Source organism: Leopardus geoffroyi, chromosome B3, assembly GCF_018350155.1.
Source record: "Leopardus geoffroyi isolate Oge1 chromosome B3, O.geoffroyi_Oge1_pat1.0, whole genome shotgun sequence".
Taxonomy (NCBI): domain Eukaryota; kingdom Metazoa; phylum Chordata; class Mammalia; order Carnivora; family Felidae; genus Leopardus; species Leopardus geoffroyi.
In genome coordinates, this window is record NC_059337.1 from 4,794,147 (window position 1) to 4,817,095 (window position 22,949).

The 22,949-nt window shown below is 42.0% G+C and overlaps 1 protein-coding gene and 1 long non-coding RNA gene across 5 annotated transcripts in view; both read left to right on the forward strand.

The window, feature by feature from the left end:
• Window positions 1-1,019: 1,019 nt before the first annotated feature.
• LOC123582461 lies at window positions 1,020-2,391 on the forward strand. The gene is made up of 2 exons (XR_006704387.1): window positions 1,020-1,185; window positions 1,935-2,391. It is a non-coding gene; the product is annotated as an uncharacterized LOC123582461 (long non-coding RNA).
• A 1,015-nt stretch (window positions 2,392-3,406) lies between these two features.
• SEC11A (SEC11 homolog A, signal peptidase complex subunit) overlaps window positions 3,407-22,949 on the forward strand; it is a 41,297-nt gene continuing 21,754 nt past the window's right edge. For 3 of the 4 annotated variants that reach the window (XM_045448658.1, XM_045448660.1, XM_045448659.1), the window contains exon 1: window positions 3,525-3,921. In XM_045448658.1, coding sequence (XP_045304614.1) covers window positions 3,871-3,921 — 51 coding nt within the window. In that variant the 5' untranslated portion in view covers window positions 3,525-3,870. Of the gene's footprint in view, window positions 3,922-22,949 lie in introns of all 4 variants that reach the window. The other variant, XM_045448657.1, reaches the window with a different exon arrangement.

A 22,949-nucleotide genomic window follows, 5' to 3' on the forward strand; every position in this document is an offset into this window, starting at 1 on the left:
TAAACCTTAAGAGCAAAATGATTATTGAGAGTATAACAGGATTTCTGAGAAAATCATACTTAACATGACATCTAAAGTTTGTGAAATAGGTGTGAATAAAGCTTCTCATCCCAATAAAATAGCCTGTAGACAACTTAATGGGTCCCTGGGTCCAGAGACCACATATTGGAAGAAGGCTGATAGATGGGGAAGAAAAAATATATATATATATTGCAGAGTCACGTGACCAGAGGACTCATTGAAATACAAAAAATGTAAATGGATGAAAAGGCGAAAAATTGAAAGGAAATGTACAGTGTGATCCCATTTATGTAAAAAAGTGAGTGTAAATTTTAAGTACATAGGAAGAAAGCACTGGAAGAAAAAATTGTTATCAGTGATCAGCCTAGGGAGGGGAGGGGCTAGGAGAGCAAAGGGAACCTTCATGTTCTACTCTCTATATGCGTATCTTTTTTTTTTTATGTTTATTATTTATTTTTGAGAGAGAGAGAGAGAGAGAGAGAGAGGAAGAATGCTCAGCAGGCCCTGCACTGTCAGCACAGAGCCTGCCACGGGGCTTGAACCCACGATCCATGAAATCATGACCTGAGCCAAAATCAGGAGTCGGACTTATAACCAGCTGAGCCACCCAGGTGCCCCATGTATGCCTCTTATTAATTTCAAATTGTGGTCAAATACACACAACACAAAATTTACTAAACTACCTTTAAGTATAGAGTTCAACAATGTTAAGTATATTCACATTGTTGTGCAACCAATCTCTAGAACTCTATCATCTGAAAAAGTTGAAACTCTTTACCAATTAAATAGCAACTTCCAATTTCCTTCTTCCCCCAACCCCTGGTGACCATTTTTCCACTTTCTGTCTCTATGAATTTGACTATTCTAGCTCCCTCGTATAAGTGGTATCATTTCAATATTTGTCCATTTGTATCTGGTTTATTTCACTTAACATAATGTCTTCAAGGTTCATTCATGTTGTAGCCTTTATCAGAAATTCATTTCTTTTTAAGCCATTGCATGTTTATTCCACATTTTGTTCATTCATTCAGTCATTCATTTATGGATGCATGGATGCATTCATGGATGCAACTTAGGTTGCTTCCACCTTTTGGGTGTTGTGAATAGTGCTCCTCTGAACACAGGCATGCAAATACCTCTTCAAGACCCTTTCAGTTCTTTTCGGTATGTACCCAGAAGTGGGATGGCTGGATTGCCTGTCTTGTTCTGATCTTTTATGATGAGAATGTACTCGTGTATTATTCATATAGTTCAAACATACAGAGAAATGAAAAAGAAGTCACCATCAGAGTGTGAGTTATGGACATACAAGGTTTCAGAGGTAGAGTAGTACCTGAACATGGCCCAAGTACGAATTGTGTATATCCAACAAATGACGTCTTAGGCTTGCTCAAATTTCCTCTGTGGTAAGAGAGCACCTACAGAGCCAGCTAACCCAGTTCCTTAAGGTATGGGCAAAGTTGGAAAAACCAAACTGGATTATTCAAATGTATTTTTCAGTTTCCTGCCCCTACACCTTTATTGCCTCAATTCCCTCCACTGGGTATATCCTTCACCTGCCAACTTGACCCAAATGTCCTCTCCCTTCTGAAGAGGCCCGTTTTAACCTCCCCCAACGAAATTGACTCTTGCTACATCTGAAGCCCCACAGGGCTTTGTGCCTCTCTTAGGGCTCCTTTCTTCACAACACAAAGATTAAGTGAGGCTCATACCCATTAAAATGGTTATAGAGCCTCATCTTTCGACTTGAATTCAACATTCACAAGCGTAGGCCAAACACTGTATTAGCCAGAATTTAGGTTAGAACCCATAGTCAACATTTATTGACAAATACTTAATAAGTATTTGCTATGAGTTTGGCACTATTATGCAGTCCCTGCCCTCATGGGGTTTATGTGTATTTTCTTCCACAGGCCTTCCTATTTTGGAAAAATCGGGAATTCATTTTCAACTCAATAAGTATGGGTACCTAAGAGCAGCAGTTGGAGATGACACATGTACACATCCATACATTTTAAATTCAACAAATATTTACTGGGTATCTAATACGTGCCGGGTTGTACGTTCGCCACTGGGAATTTAACAATGAACAAATCATCAATGCTTTTTCTTTCTTTTTCTTTCTCATAACAGCTTTATTGTAGTGTAACTCAGACACCATACAGTATCCCAATTAAAGTGTACAGTTCAGTGGTTTTTAGCGTATTCACAAAGTAGTACAATTATCACCAGTATTTTCAACACCCTTCAAAAGAAACCCCCTAACCAGTAGCAATCACTCCCCGTTTCTCCCAACCCTCAGCAACCATTTCATTCTCTCTCTCTATTTTTGCCTATTCAGACATTTTGTATAAATGGAATCATACAGTTCACGGTCTTTTGTGACTTTTTTCACTAAGCCTAACATTATCAAGGTTCATCTGTGTTGCTGTATTTCTCTTTACTGACAAATAATATTCCATTTTATGGCTAGACCACATTTTGCTTATCCCTTCATTGGTTAACGCATATTTGGGTTATTTGCACTTTTTGGTTTTTATGAATAATGCTGTCACGAGCATTCGTGTACAAATTTTTGTGTGGACATATGTTTTCAATTCTCTTGGATATATACCCAGGCGTGGACCTGCTGGTGAGTATGGTTAATGTAATAATTCTATAGTTCCTCCTTTTGAGGAACCACCAGTCTATCTTCCAAAATGGCTGTCCCATTTCACATTCCCACTAGCAGCCTATGAGGCTTCCATTCTCCCCTAAACCTGCTATTATCTTTTTCATTATAGCCATCCTCCAAAATATTTAACTTTTTTATCGTGAGATCATCTTCGATGCATAGAATTGCAAAGATAGTGCAAAGTAAATCCTGCACTCAGGTTTCCCTAATGTGAGATCACCAATCTTTTGGAAAAGATAGAAATAATAGTTAAGAGGCCAGCTCTGCCCCTTCTCGTCCTAGGTGCATATCAGCAGCTTGGACAAGTCAAGGCAAACTTTGTACAGAGTCAGGGTCAGCGAGAAGAGGGTCACATTCAGGTGCCCACGGTAACAAAAGCAGGAGGCAGAGTTCAAGGAGCTAGCAGATCCTGTTAACGGGGTCACGTTCGGGGCGGGGAGACGGGGAGCAAGGGGCTTCCTGACACCCCGCACCCCTGGTGGTCTCATCACACTCTAGCACGCTTTGGTTGTTTTCTCTTGCACCAAGAGTCTTTTGAACTCCGGAGAGCTTGAGGCCGTGCTTTGAAGGGCTCTCATATCCTCCGCCCTTACCCGTAAAGCACTTAACGAAACCACCTCGGCCGCCACCTCCCGTAGCGCGGGAGACCAACCTCTCACCCCCCCGCCCCAGAGATGGCAAAGCCTGGCCACAAGTCCAGTGCCACACCCAGACCCGGGGCCCGGCTGCAGCCGCCGGCCACTCAAGGGCCGCCGCTGCCCCCGGACGCCGGAGCCCGGCTCCCGATTGGCCAGGCGTGCACGAGAGCCCGCCCTCCGGAGGTTGCCGGGAGGCCTCTCGGCTCCCCCGGGTCGCCGCCTCCGCTAAGGGCCGGTAGCTAAGTGCGGGCACAGGGCTCCGGTAGGTTCTGTGCAGGCGAAGTCGGGCGTGGGAGCGCCCTGTTACCGCCCCACCAGGCCGGGAGACTACATTAGGAGAGACGAGAGTCCCTTTGTTTGCTCTCCGCAGCGACGCGCCGGGCGCGGGGAGAGAACGCCGGTTCCCGCCCCGGAAGCGGAAGTGCGGACGCCTTGGGGTCCCGTCCAGTGCGAGCCCGGCCGGTGCGCCAGCCATTCCGCCCGCCGGTCACATCGCGCCCTCTCCGCTGCCCGTTTCCCCCGCTCGACGGCCTCGCCATGCTGTCTCTAGATTTTTTGGACGATGTGCGGCGAATGAACAAGCGGCAGGTGAGGATGGCCTCCCACTCTTTCCTGGGGCTCCCCTCTTCTCTCTGACGCTGCCACTGCGGGGCCGGGCGGACCTCTGGCCCCCAGTGAGAGGGCCTGAGGAGGTCTGACGCCTGGATCATTCCTTCTCTTGGTGGAGCGTGTGGCCAGAGGTCGCTTTGTCCGCCCCCTATTTTTACCCCCTGGCTGCGTCTGGGCCTGCTAGAGGCGAAGCGGGAAGCCGGGGCTTCACGTTCCATTCCTGCTATCGAGGCAGGAGAGCGGGTGGAAACCGCAGGGCGCTAAGTGGGAGTTGGGGTTGCCTGTTATTTTAGACTTGGGAAGGCGGCAAACTCGTGTTTTCTGCGATCGCAGCGACTCCCGGTCAATTCCGGCGACTGGGTTTAGCAGTTCAGTGCTGCTCCTGGCTTTTGGAATGCTCGGGAGGGCGGCTGTAGGCCCCCCAAGAGCCGTTTGGCTGCTCTCAGCCCGAGGCAACCCTCCTGCTGCAGCCGGACCCCAGCGGGCTGCAGGGCCTTTCCCTGGAGCGCCTCTGAGCTCAGAGTTGGAGCAACAGTAATACTTGCCCTTGAGTCCTCTTAGCAGTAAGGTGGCAGCTCTCAGAATCCTCGGATTTGCTGCCCAATAGTAGTGGCACAGGGATCTTGAAATTGAGATCTTGTGATTTTTGTCCCTTAAACCTTACTCCATCTTGAACTTCTAGACCTTTTGCCAGATGGTCCTGGCAACACTGTTGTAATTATTTAGTCATTAGGAAAGGTCGCTCCTTTTTGTCTTCTGCACGAAGTGTGTTTGTAGAGACTAGTTTTGCTTGCCTTGGACCTTTTTTTAAATGGTATTTCGCTTTTAAGAATTTAACGTGTCACTATTTTTTTTTTTAACTTTTAAAAAATGTTTATTTATTTATTTATTTTGAAAGAGAGCAGAGTGGGGGTGGGGCAGAGAGAGAGGGAGAGAGAGAATCCCAAGCAGGCTCCGTGCCGTCAGCGCAGAGCGGAATGTGGGGCTCGAACCCACAGACGGGGAGATCCTGACCCCAGCGGAAATCAAGAGTTGGTCCCTTAACGGACTGAACCACCCAGGCGCCCCTAACGTGTCACTGTTAAAGATGCTCTTTTGGACTTGTATTCTACAGTATTCATAGTTAACCGTCTAAGGAAGTGGATATGTACCCTTCGCTTAGTCCGCTTCAGACTTTTCCTAGCTCAGTGTCACCTCGTAAACACGTTTCCTAATTCCCTCAGTCATAATTGATCATTCTTTCCAAGTTGCACGAAGTGCTGGTCTTTGTGGTAACACTTCAGGGTCTCACTTGTACAGTGCTGTCTTCTTCATATCTGGATCTCTAGGTGCCATAGACATTTCTCCGGAGAAATACTTAGTTTGGACCTACTGGTTTTTGTTTTGTTTTGTTTTTGTTTTGACTTATGCCAGGAATCAGACGCAAAGGTCAATGAGACAGACAATGGCTTCGAGGAGCATAAGTGTGTAGAAAATGACTAAGGCAAATAATAACTATTTTGCACTCTCGCTGTGTGTGTGATGTGTTTATTTACCTGAGAGGTAGGTAACGTCACTCCCATACTGCAGATGAAGAAAATGAGCAAACTCCCAGAGGTTGTTGGGGGGACGTGGCAAGGACTGAATAGCATGGCAGTGGGGCGAGGGCAAGTAATGAAATGAGGCTTTACCCGTACATGATATCTGGGGAAAAAAATTGACAGTGACTCTACATACTGAGAGCTAATCGGACGAAAAGGGTAACTCGAAGTTTGGTTCTTCTCTTCTAAAATTGCTGTCATTTGCATAACTTTTCCACTTATCCTTAAATATCATCAAATGTCTGGTTAATTTGTTTGAGTTGTCATTGTTCTTTTTTCTTTTTTCTTTTTTCTTTTTTTTTTAATTTTTTTTTCAACGTTTATTTATTTTTGGGACAGAGAGAGACAGAGCATGAACGGGGGAGGGGCAGAGAGAGAGGGAGACACAGAATCGGAAACAGGCTCCAGGCTCCGAGCCATCAGCCCAGAGCCTGACGCGGGGTTCGAACTCACGGACCGCGAGATTGTGACCTGGCTGAAGTCGGACGCTTAACCAACTGCGCCACCCAGGCACCCCGCATTGTTCTTTTTTCTTATCAGGTTCATAGAGGAATACTTAGTGCAATAAATTTCATCCATTTAGTTTTTTTTTTTTTTTTTTACATTTATTTATTTTTGAGAGCCAGAGAGAGATAGCATGAGCAGGGGAGGGGCAGAGAGAGAGAGGGAGACACAGAATGAGAAGCAGGCTCCAGACTCCGAGCTGTCTGCACAGAGCCTGATGCGGAGATCGAACCCACGAACCGTGAGATCATGACCTGAGCCGAAGTCGGACGCTTAGCCAGCTGAGCCACACAGGCACCCCAAATTTCATCCATTTAAAGTGTACCGTTTGATAAACTTCCAGTTAACTACGCCCATCACAGTCAAGATAACTGAACGTTTCTATCACCCACAAGATCCCCTGTGCCCCTTTCTGTTTCGTCTGTTAGCAGCTGGCAACTGCTGATTTGCTTTTTGTTAGTATAGATGGACTTGCATTGTATTTTTATTTTATTTTTATTTTTAATTTTGGACTTGCAGTTTATATTCTTTTGAGCTTTGAGTTTTGATTTTTTAACACCTTACTCAAGACTTTTGTTTGTTATACAGTAATGCAGTTTTTTTGGTCAGCCTCACAGTTGCCAGAAGTAAAGTGTTTACCTTCCCTGACTCCTATACATTGTTGCCAGATTAAAGGCCTCTCTCCTGCCCTCAGACCTTCAGCTCCTCATTGCCTTGTAGGTAGTGGCCTAGACCCTTAGAATGGCATTTGCAGTAAGCCACAGTTGTGTTACAGTCACTGTTTCTCACCGCTTCAGTTTACTTTTTCTACTTGTCTCGTCATTGTCTCTGAACATTGTTCCATTCGAACCTTATGTACTCTGCTGCCTTAAAACTCCTCTTGTATTCTTTCCGAGTCTTTGTGGACTGACCCAGAACATTCAGTGATCTCTACAGCCCTGTTAGCAGTTATACACTATTTTATTTGTCTTCTTCCCTTTGGAGTATGGCTCCTTTACAGAAGTATCAGATCGCTGTTTTCCTGCAGCTTTTCTTAATCCATGAAGACCTGATCAATAGAGTTTGACTGTTTCTGCGGTGTTTCTGCAGCCGACATGGCTGATTTCATGCTACCAACATGACATCTCTCAATGTGGAATTAAGAAGAGCTGTGGTAGCAGGCACCTGTTATTTCCACTTTACAGATAAAATAGAAAAACATAATCTCAAGAACACAGATAACGAGGGGAAGAACAAACATAGATAACGAGGGGATGCCTGGGTGGTTCAGTAAGTAGGTTGAGCTTCATGCTCTCGGTTTCAGCTGAGGTCATGATCTCACAATTCATGGGTTCGTCGGGCTCTGTGCTGACAGCATGAAGCCTGCTGGGGATTCTCTCTTTCCCTCTCTCTCCGCCCATCCCTTGCTTGCTCTCTAGCTCTTTCTCTCTCTCTCTAAATAAATAAATAAATAAATAAACAAACATTTTAAAAAAGGGCATAGATAATGATAAAATGTAGTAAAATAGTCGGGAACTGATGAATTTAGATTATTTCTTTGTTGTTGTTGTTTTTTAATTGAATTTAATTGTACTGATTTTCAATAACACTGTGCTTGACACCCAGCTTGCAAAACTCCTGAAAAGTTAGCAAATTGGCTCCAGCACACTGCTGGTATAGGTTAGGTTTTTTATTTTAGTTTTTAGTTTTTAAATTTTTATTTAGTTTTGAGAGTGTGGGTGAGTGGGGGAGGGGCAGAGAGAAAGGGAGACAGAGGATCTGAAGGGAGCTCCAGGATGACAGCAGAGAGCCCGATGTGAGGTTTGAACCCACAGACCATGAGATCATGACCTGAGCTGAAGTCTGACACTTAACTGACTGAGCCACCCAGGTGCCCCCAGTTTTTTTGTTTGTTTGTTTCTTAAATGATTTTATCTTTAAGTAATCATACCCGTTGTGGGGCTCAGATAAGTTCGAATGCTGTATCAACTGAGCCAGCCAGGTGGCCCTGGATATGGGTTCGTTTTTTGATGCCCATTGAGATGGCCTTTATGTCCAGAAAGGCCTCTTTAAAATTATCTTTTATTTTAAAAAATAATGTTCAGTTTGTAAAAGCTAAAACTTTAAAACTGAGTTCTTAAGCTTCTAGAATGAGTGTACAAATCTTATCCTATTTAAAGGCTAGGAAATTAAAAAAAAAAATGAAGTCTAGGAAATTTTAACAGACATTTTTAAGGCCCTTTGAATATTTGAGCTAATTTACAAACAAACATCTTAAAAATATTATAAATTTAAAAATTTCTTTTGTAAAGGGTGCCTGAATGGCTCAGTTGGTTGAGCATTCAACTCTTGGTTTCAGCTCAGGTCCTTATCTCATGGGTTGTGGGTTCAAGCCCCACATCGGGCTCTGCACTGTCAGTGTGGAGCCTTCTTGGGACTCTCTCTCTCTCCCTCTCTCTCTGCCCCTTCCTCTCTTATGCTTCTGCATGCATGCTCTCTCCCAAAATAAGTAAGTAAACTTTAAAATTTTCCTTTTTAAGAACATCATTCAGCATCCATCACTGCATACTTATATCATTTGTATGTCTGGGACTACTTAAGTTCTCTGAAATGTTTCAACACTGTATAAATAGTAAACTTTCTGCTTAAAATCATAAATCTACAACAATTGATTATATATTACAAATTGGAACTACAAACCTGACCTATTACTTTAATGGGCCAAGTTCTCTTAAATTTTATAAATGCTTAAAATACCAAATATGCACAGAGTTTTTAACATAAAAATATTAGCACTATACATAATTTCTTTTAAGAATTTTTGTTCTTAATTATAAATTTTACTGGGGTCAAAAGTTGTTTACCCACTAAGAAAAGAAGTATGTCATGCCAAGTAGTTTTCATGCTACTTTCACATGTAAAATTTGAGATTGTCCCTGTTTGCCAAGAATTCTTAATGAGCAGAGGGTATTGGCCAGGATGTGACTAGATCCATATTTGAGCCCTGATGGGATTGGTCCAACTTCCACAGAATTTGCTTATTAGCTCCTCCTTAGGCCTCTTACATTACTCGGTTTGAGTTTTGCATTTCTTTGGGTTTTAATTATCTGTATGTCTTCTTGCCTAAATCTAAAGATCTTAGGACTTGGCAGAATCCTTCAGTCTTTTTATTTCTTCTCACCTCTTAGGATCACTCAGCTCCTAATGGCTGTGGTAATGATATCTGATTGAACTCTAGATACCTGTGATGATTTTTGTTTAAATGAATTGGTCCCCCAGTGAGGCACACAGAAGCCAAGGAGATTTTTCTTAGTCTTCGACCTAATATCAGTAAGTGTGCAGCAAATAGGAGGTACATATAGCAGAGGACAGGTCTATCCAGATTTTTGAAAACTCATATAGTCTTGTTTAGGATGAGGAAAATGTTACTGACAAGGTGTCCACATTCAGTAGTTAGTTGCCAAGTTTCAGTGTAGAAATACTAACATCAGGGGCACCTGGGTGATTTAGTCGGTTAAGCATCCGACTTCGGCTCAGGTTGTAATCTTGTTCGTGGGTTTGAGCCCCATGTCGGGCTCTGGGCCGACAGCTCAGAGCCTGGAGCCTGCTTCGGATTCTGTGTCTCCCTCTCTGCCCCTCCCCTGCTTGTGCTCTGTCTCTCTCTCTCTCTCTCTCTCTCTCTCTCTCTCTCTTTTCTCTCTCTCTCTCAAAAATAAATACTAAAAAAAAAATTAAAACTGAGACATGGTGAATCAGCGAGATGTCACTAGCCAGCACTGTTATGGGTGGACAAATCCAAGCTTTCCATGGCATCCGCGGCTGGAGTCCACATCTGGTTGATGGATTGGAACCACGCCAAAGGAGAGTAGATGCAGTGTGTGGAAAGCTGTTGCTTCTCCAGCTAGGCTCTGTTGGTCAGCCAGAAGAGCTAGACATGGAACAGAAGAGAGCAAGGACAGACTGCATTCAGCCAGGCCCTTGATTTCTCGCCGCCTCTAACCACAGCGACCTCCAGCATAATAGCAGGTCCTTCCTTTTGACCTTCTAGATCTTGGGCACATTTCTCTTTTTGGCCAACTTTAACCCAGAACCCTAGAGAGAGGGGATTTGGGGATGCCTAGTTGTAGCTTATCCAGGTTGGCAAAGTGCAAAATTACTGTAGTCAACTCAGCAACTATACACACATCTTCTAATTGTATTTATTTTTTTTTTAATGTTTATTGATTTTAGGGCGGGGGGGAGGTGGGAGGGGTAGAAAGAGAAAGCGAGACAGAGGATCCAAAGGGGGCTCTGCACTGACAGCAGAGAGTCTGCTGTGGGGCTCTGACTCATGAGCTGTGAGATCATGACCTGAGCCGAAGTTGGACATTTAACCCACTGAGCCATCCAGGCACCCTTGTATTTAATTTTTCAAATAAAACAAAATTATGCTTCTGTCTACTATGTAGCTATCCTTTGTTTTTGTAATTGTTCATGTGGTTGCAGCTATATTCTTTCTTCCATTAGCCATTCCATAGTCCTTCTGCTCTCAGCCAGAACCCAAGTTGGTCATTGTTTCTTGCCTGGTGGAGTGACCCAAACTTCATTACTAAAGGGTTAACGTCAAGAGTAGTCCTGCCTGAATTGGACTGTCGTGGTTTTCACTAACTTTTATCACAGAGCATAAGAGAACTTAGAGAACTTCTTTGTATAGTCCAGGATTCTATACATAGTCCAATTATACTCCCCTCATTATGTAGAAACAACCCTATCTTCTTCTGAACGTCAGGATCAGTCACCCTTGCCAATAAGTAACCCTCTATTCTTTGCATTTTGGTTCACTGGCATGAGGAGCCCAAAGTGGCCAGGTAGTGCTCTCAACTTCCGGTTTCATGGAATCATCGTGTCCCCTGATGGAAGGATATCTCCTGTGGAAATGAAAATGTCTAAGCCAGCAGAATCCAAAGTTGTGAGAATGGAAAGCAGAAATTTCACTAGCAGATTGTGAGGGGTAGTAGTGAGAGCTCACTCCCATTCTCATCCTTTCATTCTGGACGAATGAGTAGTACCTATAGAAGAAATAATCTCATATATTGGTTGCTGATTCAGAGCATGTACCACATACCGGAAGGCAGTAGACATCATCCCAGCCCCACAGAGTGTTGCTGGTGACTAACTGGTGCGCTAAGGCCATCTGTGTCACTCGGAAGATAGAAACCATACCAGCAACTGAACAGGGAAAAGTTTAATATGAAGAATTGTTAACTAGTAAGAGATGTTCAACTACTAAAAATGGGTAAAAGAGCACTCAGAAGTTCAGAAATGTCATATGCAGAAAACAGCTACACCCTCTAGGATGAGGGAGTGAACGAGGAAAGAACCGCCCTCCCAAGCCTGAGATTCAAGACCTCTTTTTTTTTTTTTTTTTAATTTTTTTTTTTTTTTCAACGTTTATTTATTTTTGGGACGGAGAGAGACAGAGCATGAACGGGGGAGGGGCAGAGAGAGAGGGAGACACAGAATCGGAAACAGGCTCCAGGCTCTGAGCCATCAGCCCAGAGCCCGACGCGGGGCTCGAACTCACGGACCGCGAGATCGTGACCTGGCTGAAGTCGGACGCTTAACCGACTGCGCCACCCAGGCGCCCCTTCAAGACCTCTTCTGAGAGGGTGTGGCTCCACAGGAACATGCAGTCTGCCATGGCAGTGACATTTGCCAGAGCAGTGAGCTGGGGCTGCTCCATAGAACTGGCCTGCTGGGCGGCTGAGAAGTTTGCCAGAGATCACGTGGGCAGGAGCCAGTCTGTGATGGCCAGTGACGAACACTACCTGACCTGCACACAGATCCGCTCACTGCCATGTGAAATAAAAACACGGAACGGAGGAGAGAAGCCCCTTCCTCCCTCACTTTGCAGTGGCCCTCTCGTGCCTTTTATTAATAAATCCAAACGTGACTGAGCCAGTTGGAAAAGGAGAATTTGTGTAGGTAACACAAGAATGGATTTGGAGCTCGGAGGCAATACATTGATAACTGGCCTACTGTTCCACTGTTATTTCCGGCCAGCCACTTCCAGACGATGGGAGACCTAGTAAGACCAGTGAATTCCATGACCTGTATGGCCACTGCTGTACTTTAATTATCCATGAAATAAGTTCCCTCATCACAGTGTTGTATGGAATACCATGATGAGGAACTAAGGCATGCTGTAAGTTCACGGATGGTGGTTTTGACAGAAATACCAAGGAGAGGGAAGACATCCCTATCTAGAATATAGTCTAGTAAGGAGAAATTGCTGTCCGTCCCATGACAGAAGTAAGCCAGTATCAGGAATGGTATCATTGTTGATTTTTTGCTGTTGGCAGAGTAGACACTCATCACTGGCCAGAAGCAAATTGGTTTTGGTGAGTGAAAGTCCACATTGCTAACCATCAGCTTGGCTGCTTACAGACAGCCACTTTGACCATGAGCCCGTTGGGCAAGACGACGGTAGCTGGATGTCTGACTGACATCCAGAGAGTAGGTAATTTTATTTAACTGATTGTTTTAGTATGTGCTGCCGAAACGAGCACTGCTTAACTGATTATTAAGATAACTCCTCTGCTGGGACACCTGGATGGCTCCGTTGGTTAAGCGTCCAACTCTTGATCTCAGCTCAGGTCATGATCTCACGGTTGGTGAGAGGGAGCGCTGTGTTGGGCTCTGTGCCAACTTGCAGATCATGCTTGGGATTCTCTCTCCCCCTCTCTGCCTACCTCTCTCTCTCTCTCTCTCTCTCCCTCCCTCTCCCTCCCTCTCTCCCTCTCCCTCCCTCTCTCCCTCAAAAAAAAAAAAAAAAAAAACTTCTCTGATGATATAATTCTTTGGTGAACATTTATATGGGACACAGACATATCTTCACATTCTAAATACCTGCTTGGAGAGTTCCCTCAACATACCACTGACCCAAATGCCTTGTCTCCAGCTTTTCGATAATGTCCCTTCCAGTCCCCAGCCATCCAGCCAAACTGCCGTTCACTTTTGAATCAGTGTAAATCCACACCTGTGGCTACCTCTCCCTCCAGGCAAAAGGAACCACTTCTATCACTCAAAGTTCTGCCCAATGGGGAGATTTCCCTTAATCACGGTCCCTCGTGGTCAACCCTGAATGGGCATGCAGTGCCACAGCCGTCTGTTTTCAGCTGGTGCTAGGTGGTTCGTGTAGAACCGTCTAAAAACCAGGCCCGACGTCGTCGTTAGTCAGCCGGTCAAAGGGAGCTCCCGTGAGGCAGTAGGTATGAGAGAAGTGAAGCAGTTTAACCTCAGTAGAAACCATGAGTATCTGAGTCACTTGCTCGTACAGTTGTGTCTTCAGACCTGCCCGAGCCCGGTCTTAAGTAGCCTGCTTCTGCTTGGTGGTGGAGTACTTCCGCGAGCTGACGCACAGCTTCATGGCTTGGTGTATCTGGCAGTTCAAGCTGGGGAGTTCAGGTCACGTGGTAATTTGGTGACGCCCCCCCCCCCCCCCCGTCAAGTGTTTGGTCTCTGCCAGAACCCAATAGACGCCAGAAGCTGTTACTTCAGAGAACAGTTCTCCAAAGTATAGCATAGCTTTGCCCCCAGATCCACAGGTGTGTGCTGTCATCACCCCTAGAGAATGGCCAGAGGCTCCCCATCTGTCACAAGCACTTCAGTCATCGTCTGGGTCTGATGGCCCAATTGCTAGAACAGCTTTCATGGCAGCTTGGACCTGTTGTGGAGCCTTGCTCAAGACTGGCTCAAAATGGGTTTACTAGATACGGAGATTGGACTAGCTCACCCACATGAGGTATATGTTGCCTCCAAAATCCCAGGAGGCCCGCTAGGCTTCAAGTTTCTTAGTGGTGTCGGGAACCAGATGCAGCAACTTCCTCTTCCTTCGTCTTGGAGGAGATGTTTTAGCAGGGACCGCTGGACACCAAGAGTTTTCATCAGGAGGGGGATTTTTGTGGGATTTATTTCCCACACTCTGGCCACTTGTATATTTTTCTTTTTATGTTTATTCTTAGAGAGAGAGAGAGAGGAAGACACAATCCAAAGCAGGCTCTAGGCTCCGAGCTGTCAGCCCAGAGCCCGACACAGGACTTGAACTCACGACCCGTGGGATCATGATCTGAGCCGAAGTCAGACGCTTAACCGACTGAGCCACCCTTGGTATTTTACCAAGGGGTCTAGGTCACAAGGTTCAACTACCAAGTGCAGTCAGCACTATATTGATGTTATCAACGTAGTAAACAAGTTTACTCTGGAAGGGAGGGCCAATCAAGGTCCCTGTGGCTAGATTACAATCGGAAGCTCTAGAATTGATGTAGCCCTCAAGTAGACCCTGTCACCAAAAGCATACCTAGTGGTCTTATTTCTCTTGCTGCAGGGGTCCTCAGAGACAGGAAATTGTCAGGAAAACATGCAACGAACCTCTTTTAAGTTGATGTTGGCTAGAAACTGATGATTGTCTTGCTAAGACAGGGTACTCAACCCCTGATTTTCATCATTCAGACTCATTAAGGATGTGTACCTTTTAGTTCTGATTATGGCTACGTGTAACATTGTTAAGGGACTGTGACATACAGCATTATGTTTATGGTTATGGGCCTGGAATATCACGTAGCAAGAAATAAGATTGGAGAGGTCAGCAGGGCCCAAATCATGGAAGGCCTTGTATACGGAGGAGTTCAGACGTGGTAAGTCGTGAGAGAAAATTTGGAGCAGACAGTACAGTAATTTCACTTTCACTTTATAAAAGTAATATGCAGGCAGATGAGTTACATGGATGCAAATCTAGAGGTAGAACTGTCAGACTATTTTCATAGTCTTGGTGAGAGGAAACGAGACCTGAATTCAGGCAGTAGCCGCAGGAGTAAAGCCAACAGGCTGGATGTTAGAGATGTTGGGGAGGTGAACTCTAGAGGCCCCATGGCGGATGTTGGGACCACACTGGAGAGTGTGGAAAGAGGAAGCAATTTGAGGAAAAGGGTTGAGTTCAGCTTTGGACATGGGTGATTTTCAGAAGGTAACTGAATATATTTACCTAGAGGATATAAATGGTGGGATACAAAGAGATTTCAGTGTCATCAGCGTAGAATTGAAGCCGTGAAGAGACAAGATTGCGTGCAGAATGGGGAAGGACAGGGGCAAAGACGATCCTAGAACACCTGTCTTTCAGGGTCTGGCGTAACAAACCAAGGGATGAGTGGGTTATAAGAAAGTTAATCAAGTGCTAAATGCCTCAGAAAGACAAGTAAGGTGGTTGAAATAAGTTTATGGGCTCACCCTCCCCCCCCATAATGAAACAATGAATAGTTTAAATAGGTGTCATATTTACATTGCTCAAAAATTAAAAAAGGGAAAGTGACTTTCCTATAGCTTTGCCAGCATTGTATGTTTCCAGACTTTTAGATTTTTGTCATTATAGTAAGTGAAGACTGGTATCCCAGAATAGTTTTACTTTATATGTCCGTTATTATGAGTTTGGTTGAGCATATTTTCATGTGATTTTGGAGTTGTTTTTACTTCATTTTCCAAGAACTGGCAGTTCATAATCCTTTGCCTATTTTCTTTTTTGGGTATTTTCTTATTGATTGCCAGGAGCTGTTTCTAGGAAGATTAGTCTTTTGAATGTATATATGGTAAATACTCTCTCACAGTTTATCATTTGTCTTTTGACTTATAATTTGCCATGCATAGTTGTGGGATTTTTTTTAGTTATTGTTTGCTTTTTTGTTTTGTTTTGGTAGTTACCTTTACCTAGATTTGCTTCATAGCTTCTGGATTTCAGGTCAATTAAATAAGGCCGTCTTTACTCTGAGTCCTTTCCTACTCTGTTTGCTTCTATTTTGTATGCTTGTGCTTAAAAAAAAAAAAAACAAAAAACTTTATTGACATATAATTTATAAAATTCACCCATTTGAAGTGTACAATTCATGTTTTTCAGTAAATTTATCCTTAGCTGGATAGTTTATATAAATGTAATCATCCAAAATGTAGTCTTTTGCAGCTGGCTACTTTCATTTAGCATATAATTTTTTAATTGTAAAATACCCATAAAATTTATTGACTCATCCATTTTTTTTATGTTTATTTATTTTTGAGAGAGAGAGAGAGCGCGCACATGAGCAAGGGAGGGGCAGAGAGAGGGGGAGAGAGAGAGAATCCCGAGCAGACTCCACGCTGTCAGCACAGAGCCTGATGCGGGGCTCGAACTCAGGAACCATGAGATCTGTGAGAACTGTGAGACCAACCATTTTTTTTTTTTTTTTTTAATTTTTTTTTTTTCAACGTTTATTTATTTTTGGGACAGTTAGAGACAGAGCATGAACAGGGGAGGGGCAGAGAGAGAGGGAGACACAGAATCGGAAACAGGATCCAGGCTTTGAGCCATCAGCCCAGAGCCCGACGCGGGGCTCGAACTCCCGGACCGCGAGATCGTGACCTGGCTGAAGTCGGACGCTTAACCGACTGCGCCACCCAGGCGCCCCGAGACCAACCATTTTTTAAGTGTAGAGTTCAGTCAGGGTGCCTGGGCGGCTCAGTTGGTTAAGCAGCTGACTCTTAATCTCACCTCAGGTCTTGATCTTAGGGTCGTGAGTTCAAGCGCTGCATTGTAGGTGTGGAGCCTACTTTAAAAAAAAAAAGTATAGAGTTCAGTAGTGTTAAGTACATTAACACTAATGTACAGCCAATCTCCAGGACTCTTTTCACCTTGTAAAACTAAAATTCTGTGCTCATTAAAAACTCCCCATTCTCCCCTCAGCCCATCCTCTGGCAACCACCCTTCTACTTTCTATCTCTATGAATTTGACTTTTATTGATTTTTTTGTTTGTTTGTTTGTTTATATATTTTCTGTCTTATTGATTTGTGCTCTAAACTGTATTTCCTTCCTCAGTTGCTTTGTGTCTGGTTTCTTGAAGTGGAATCTTGGATTATTGATTTAAGATCTTTTCTGCGGCGCCTGAGTGGCTCAGTCAGTTAAGCACTCGACTGTCGATTTCAGCTCAGGTCATGATCCCACAGTTAGTTCGAGCCCCGTGTTCGGCTCTGCACTGACAGCGTGGAACCTGCTTGGGATTCTCTCACTGCCCCCCTCTCTCTGCCCCTCCCCTGTTTGCACACACGCGCTCTGTCTCTCTCTCTCTCTCTCTCTCTCTCTGAAAATATTAAAAAATTTTTTTTTATCTTTTCTAATATATGTATTTAAAGCTATAAATTTCCTTCCAAGCAGTGCTTTAGCTACACTCCATAAATTTTGATATATTGTGGTTTCATTTACACTCAGTTCTCACAATATTTTATGATTTCCTTCTGACCCGTGGGTTATTTATAAAAATGTTTAATTTCCAGGTATCTGTGGATTTTCTAAATTTCTTTCAGTGCTGGTTTCTAATTGAATTCCATTGTGGTTGGAGAGCATAGTTTGTGTGATTATAGTCTTTTAAAACTTGAGGCTCTTTTTTATTTGCCAAGGGCTGGATCTCTGGAGAATGTTTCATGTGTGTTTGAAAAGAATATGTATTCTGCTGTATTGGGTGGAGTGCCCTATAGATGTTTAGTTGGTTGATGGTATTCAATTTTTTATACCGTTGATGATTGTCTGTGTCATTCTATCAACTATTGAGAAAGGGATATTGAAGTCTCAAACTTTTTATCTTGGAATAAATCCTACGTGGGTATGCAGGGTAAGTATTTTCGGATCTGATTCGCTAAAATGTTGCACATAATTTTTATATCAATATCAACGATCTGTTCAGTGGTTTACTTAAAAACAACAGCAACAACAACAATTATTTTTTTTTGGAGAGGGGTGGCTGCATGGCTCATTCGGTTGAATATCCTTATTTCTTCTCGGGTCATGATTCCGTGGTTGGTGAGTTTGAGCCTCACTTGGGGCTTGATGGCTGCTCTCCACACGAGCCTGCTTCGGATCCTCTGTGGCCCTCTCTCTGGCCCTCCCCATGCACTCTGTCTCTCTTTCAAAAAAAATAAATAAACATTAAAAAAAAATTTTAAAGCTAGTTTTTTTTTTTAAGTTTATTTATTTATTTTGAGAGAGAGAGAGTACGCTTGCATTGGGGAGGGGCTGAGAGAGGGAGAGAGAGAATCCTAAACAGACTCTGTGCTGTCAGTGTGGAGCCCAACGCAGGGCTTGAGTTCACGAACTGAGAAATCATGACAGCCAAGGTCAAGAGTTGGTCTCTTAAGCAACTGAGCCACACAGGCGCCCTTGTTAATAGTTTTCTCAAACCGTGTTTGGTCTGGTTTGGTAATGCTGGTCTCATAGAATGAATTGGAGAGTATTCCCTCTTCTGCGATTTTCTGGAAGAGTTGGCGTAGAATTGTTAATGATTTTTTCATTAAGTGCTTGGTAGAATTCACCAGTGCATGCCATTTAAGCCTGGAGTTTTTCTTTTTGGAATGTTTTTAAACCAGAAATCCAATTTCTTTAATAGATATTGATCCATTCAAGTTACCTTTCTTCAGTGAGCATTGGTAACTGTCTTTCAAGGAATTGGAAATATATTAGCATAAAGGTTTTCATAATACTTATTATCCCTATAATGTTTGTATATTAATACAAATGAGTAGATATTACTCTAGTGATGTCATCCTTCCTGATACTAGTAATCCATATCCTCCCTCCCTCTCTCTCTCCCTCTCTCTCTCTCTCTCTCTCTCTTTTTCCTGATTAGTCTGGCTAATCGATCTTCTTGAGGAACCAACTTTTGATTTGATTGATTTTCCTTATTGTTTTCCTGTCTTCTGTTTCATTTATTTCTCCTCTTATTTTTAGTATTTACTTTCTGTGAGTTACTTTGGGTTTCATTTGCTTTTCCTAGTGTTTTAAGGTAGAAGCTTAATTTAGGAAATTCACAAATATTTGGAAATTAAACAATTTCTAAATAACCCATGGGTCAAAGGAGAATCAGGAGAGAAATTACGAAATATTTTGAACTGTGTAAGCAAAAATACAACATATAATTTGAGACTTTTCTGTTTTAATTTTACTGCTATAAAATTCTTCTGTGTAGGATTTTAAATGCATCCCACAGATTTTGATGTATTTCCATTTTTATCCAGTTCAAAATACTTTCAATTTCTTTTTTGAGTTCTTCTTTTACCATGGGTTATTTAGAAGCCTGTTATTTGATTTTGAAATATTGGAGGGAGTTTTCAGATACCTTTCTGTTACTGATTTCTGTTTTCATAACATTGTGATTGGAGAATGCAATTGGCATAATTCAAATCCTTTTCTATTTACTAAGACTTGTTCTGTGGTCCTGACTATGGTCTATCTTGGTAAACTTTCTATGTATACTTAAAAGGAATGTGTATCTGTTGTTGGGCAGAATGTTCTGTAAATATTAAGTCAAAGTGGTTGGAAGCGCTGTTCAAATTTTCTCTAATCTTACAAATTTTCTACTTTCTTCCTGTATCAATTATTGATAGAAGGATTTAAAAATTAGTAACTTAACAGCTTTGGATTTGTCTGTGTCTCTTTTAGTTCTGTCAGTATTTGCTTCCTGTATTTTGAAGCTAAGTTATTAGTTGCATAAATGTTTAGGATTATGTCCTCATAGTGAACTCACTTGTTTATCATTATGAAATGACCCTCATATTCCTTGTAATATTATTTGCTATAAAATCTGCTTTGTGTGATACTAACATAGCCACTCCATCCATCCATCCCTCCATCTGTCTTATCTTCAATTTTCTTTTGAGTACGACTAGCATGATATGTTTTCCTGTCTTTTTACTTTTAACAACATTTGTATCTATATTTAGAGTACATTTTTTGTAGGCAACATATAATTGGGTGTTTTTGTTTTTTTTTTCTAATTCAATTGGTATAGTATATAGGTAGTTTACATTTTATGTGATTATTATGGTTGTGTTCAGGAATCTCCATCTTAATTTTTTTATTTCTCCCATTTGTTTATTATTTGTCATTCCTCTTTTTTCATCTTATTTTGGATTAGTTGAGTTGTGTTTTTTAGTTTTTTTTGGATTTTTTTTAAGTTTCCATTTTATTCCTTTGTTAGCTTGTGAGGCATACCTTATTTGTTTGTTTGCTTTAAGGTTTATCATGTGTTTTTTTTTAACTCATCTCAGTCTATCTTCAACTTATATTTTATGACTTCATGTATAGTATGAGAGCATTCCAATAATACATTTCCATTTCCCTTCCTCAGCCTTTGGGTTCTTGTTATATATTTTACTTCTGTATATTTTGCCACAATACTTTATTGTTATTTTTTCTTTAAATAGTCTATTGTCTTTAAAAATTTTATTTGAAGGGGCACCTGGGTGGCTCAGTCGGTTAAGCATCCAACTCTTGATTTCGGCTCAGGTCATGATCTCACAGTTTGTGAGTTTGAGCCCTGTGTCCAGCTCTGCACTGGCAGCTCAGAGCCTGCTTGGGATTCTGTCTGTCTCTCTCTCTCTCTCTCTCTCTCTCTCTGCCCCTTCCCCCACTTGTGCACACACTCTCTCCAAATAAATAAAGTTTAAAAATATTGAAATAAAAATTGCTTTAAAAAGAAAAGGTGTATATGTATTTACTGACATCTGCTCTTATTCCTTTGTGTTGATCTAGATTTTATTTGGTACTTTTCCTGGAGGACTTTTTTTTTCTTTCACTTTTTAATTTACATCCAAGTTAGTTAGCATATAGTGCAATAGTGATTTCAGGAGTAGAATCCAGTGATTCATTCCCTACATGTAACACCCAGTGCTCATCCCAACAAGTGTCCTCCTCAATGCCCCTTGCCCATTTAGCCCATCCCCCCTCCCAGGACCCCTCCAGCAACCCTCAGTTTGTTCTCTATATTTAAGAGTCTCTTGTGATTTGTCCCCCTCCCTATTTTTATATTGTTTTTGTTTCCCTTCCCTTATGTTCATCTGTTTCGTATCTTAACTTCCACAAATGAGTGAAGTCATATGATATTTGTCTTTTTCTGACTAATGTAGCTCAGCATAATACACTCTAGTTCCATCCATGTTGTTGCAAATGGCAAGATTTCATTCTTTTTGATCGCCCAGTAATACTCCCTTGTATATATATACACATCTTCTTTATCCATTCATTTGTCGATGGACATTTGGGCTCTCTTGACATACCTTGGCTATTGTTGATAGTGCTGGTATAAACATTGGGGTGCATGTGCCCCTTCGAAACACCACATCTGTATCCTTTGGATAAATACCTAGCAGTGCATTTGCTGTGTCATAGGGTAGTTCTGTTTTTAATTTTTTGAGGGACTGGTATTTTTGCGTGGAGGACTTTTTAAAACATTTTTTGTGGTGTAGGTCTGCTCACGATGAAGAAGTATTTTTTAGGGGTGCTTGGGTGGTTCAGTCGGTTAAGTGCCCAACTCTTGGTTTTGGCTTAGTTCATGATCTCATGGCTTCGTGGGTTCGAGCCCCTCATTGGGCTCTGTGCTAGCAGTGTGGAAGTTGCTTGGGATTCTCTCTCTCTCTCTCTCTCTCTCTCTCTCTCTGCCCTTCCCCACTCGTGCTGTCTCTGTCTCTCTCAAATAAATAAACTGGAAAAAATTTTAAAGAAGTATTTTTTAATTTTTGTATGTTTGGAAGGCTTTATTTTGCCTTCATTTTTGAAAGAAATTTCTCAGATAGAATTTTAAGTTGATAATTTTCCTTTTAGTACTTTTAAGATGTTGCTTCAGTGACTTCTGGCATGTGTTATTTTCAAAGAGAAGTCTGCTGTGATCTTTGTTCCTCTTTACATAATGTTTTTTTTTTTTTTTTTTTTAAATCTGGCTGCTTTTACAGTTTTCTCTTTCTCATTGGTTTTAAGCAGTTTGATGATTATTTTAATTTTGTTGTAGTTTTCTTCAAGTTTCTTTTGCTTGGAGTTTGTTCTGGTTCTTGGATATACAAGTTTATAGATTTAATCAAATTTGGAAAAATTTTGGCCATTATTCAGGTTTTTCCTGTCTTCCCCTTCCTCCTGACAAATCCCATTACTTGTATGCTAGATTGCTTGATGTTATTCCTCTTCTGCAATTTTTCTAGAAGAGTTGTCATTGAATTGTTAGGATTTTTCATTAAATGCTTGGTAAAATTCACCAGTGAATGCCATTTGAAACTGGAGTTTTTCCTTGTTGGAAGGCTTTAAACTATAAATTCAGTTTCTTTAACAGACATCGATCTGTTCACATTATCTGTTTCATGTTCAGTGAGCTTTGGTAGCTTATGTCTTTCAGTGATGAGAAGATAATGTATATCGGTATAAAGGTATGTTTGTAAAGATATGTTTTCTGTGTCAGATTTTTTTATCTTTTTTTTAAGGTGTATTTATTTAAGTAATCTCTACATCCAACATGGGGCTCAAACTCATGACCCCAAGATTAAGAGTCGCTTGCTCTTCTGACTGAGCCAGCCAAGTGTCCCATGTGTCAGATTTTGAAAAGATATAATGGGTTTGTCTTAAATGAAACTTACCTTACTGTTATTAATATTATGCCTGTTTAGACTATTCCAGATCTTTTGTTATCATCATTTAAGGTCATCACTGGGACTGTCGGTGACTTTACTGGACCGTAATAACAGCATCTATTCTGAGCACGTTCAATTTTTCCGGCACCATCTGTATGGCTTCTAGCTGCCGTCAGGATATTTGCCTCTAATACCCCAGCTTCTAAGCACTTCCTCTTTCGTGAGTTAGACAGCAGGAGAATTGTGGTTAAGGACTGATGAGTCTCTTAGTTTGAGGTCTTAAGAGGAATTGAAGACTTAGGCCAACTGTAATTTTGTAGCCCTGAGACACATTTTGCTTCCATGGTCACTTCTGTCTTTGCTGGAGATTGCTAGAAGTGTGACTTCTATGAAAATACCCTATGTGTTGAACTTTCAAATCTTTTTTGGAAGAATAAGAAATACACTGTGTCTTTGATAACTGTAACAGATAAATGCACACGCTATCTAAACGCACTATC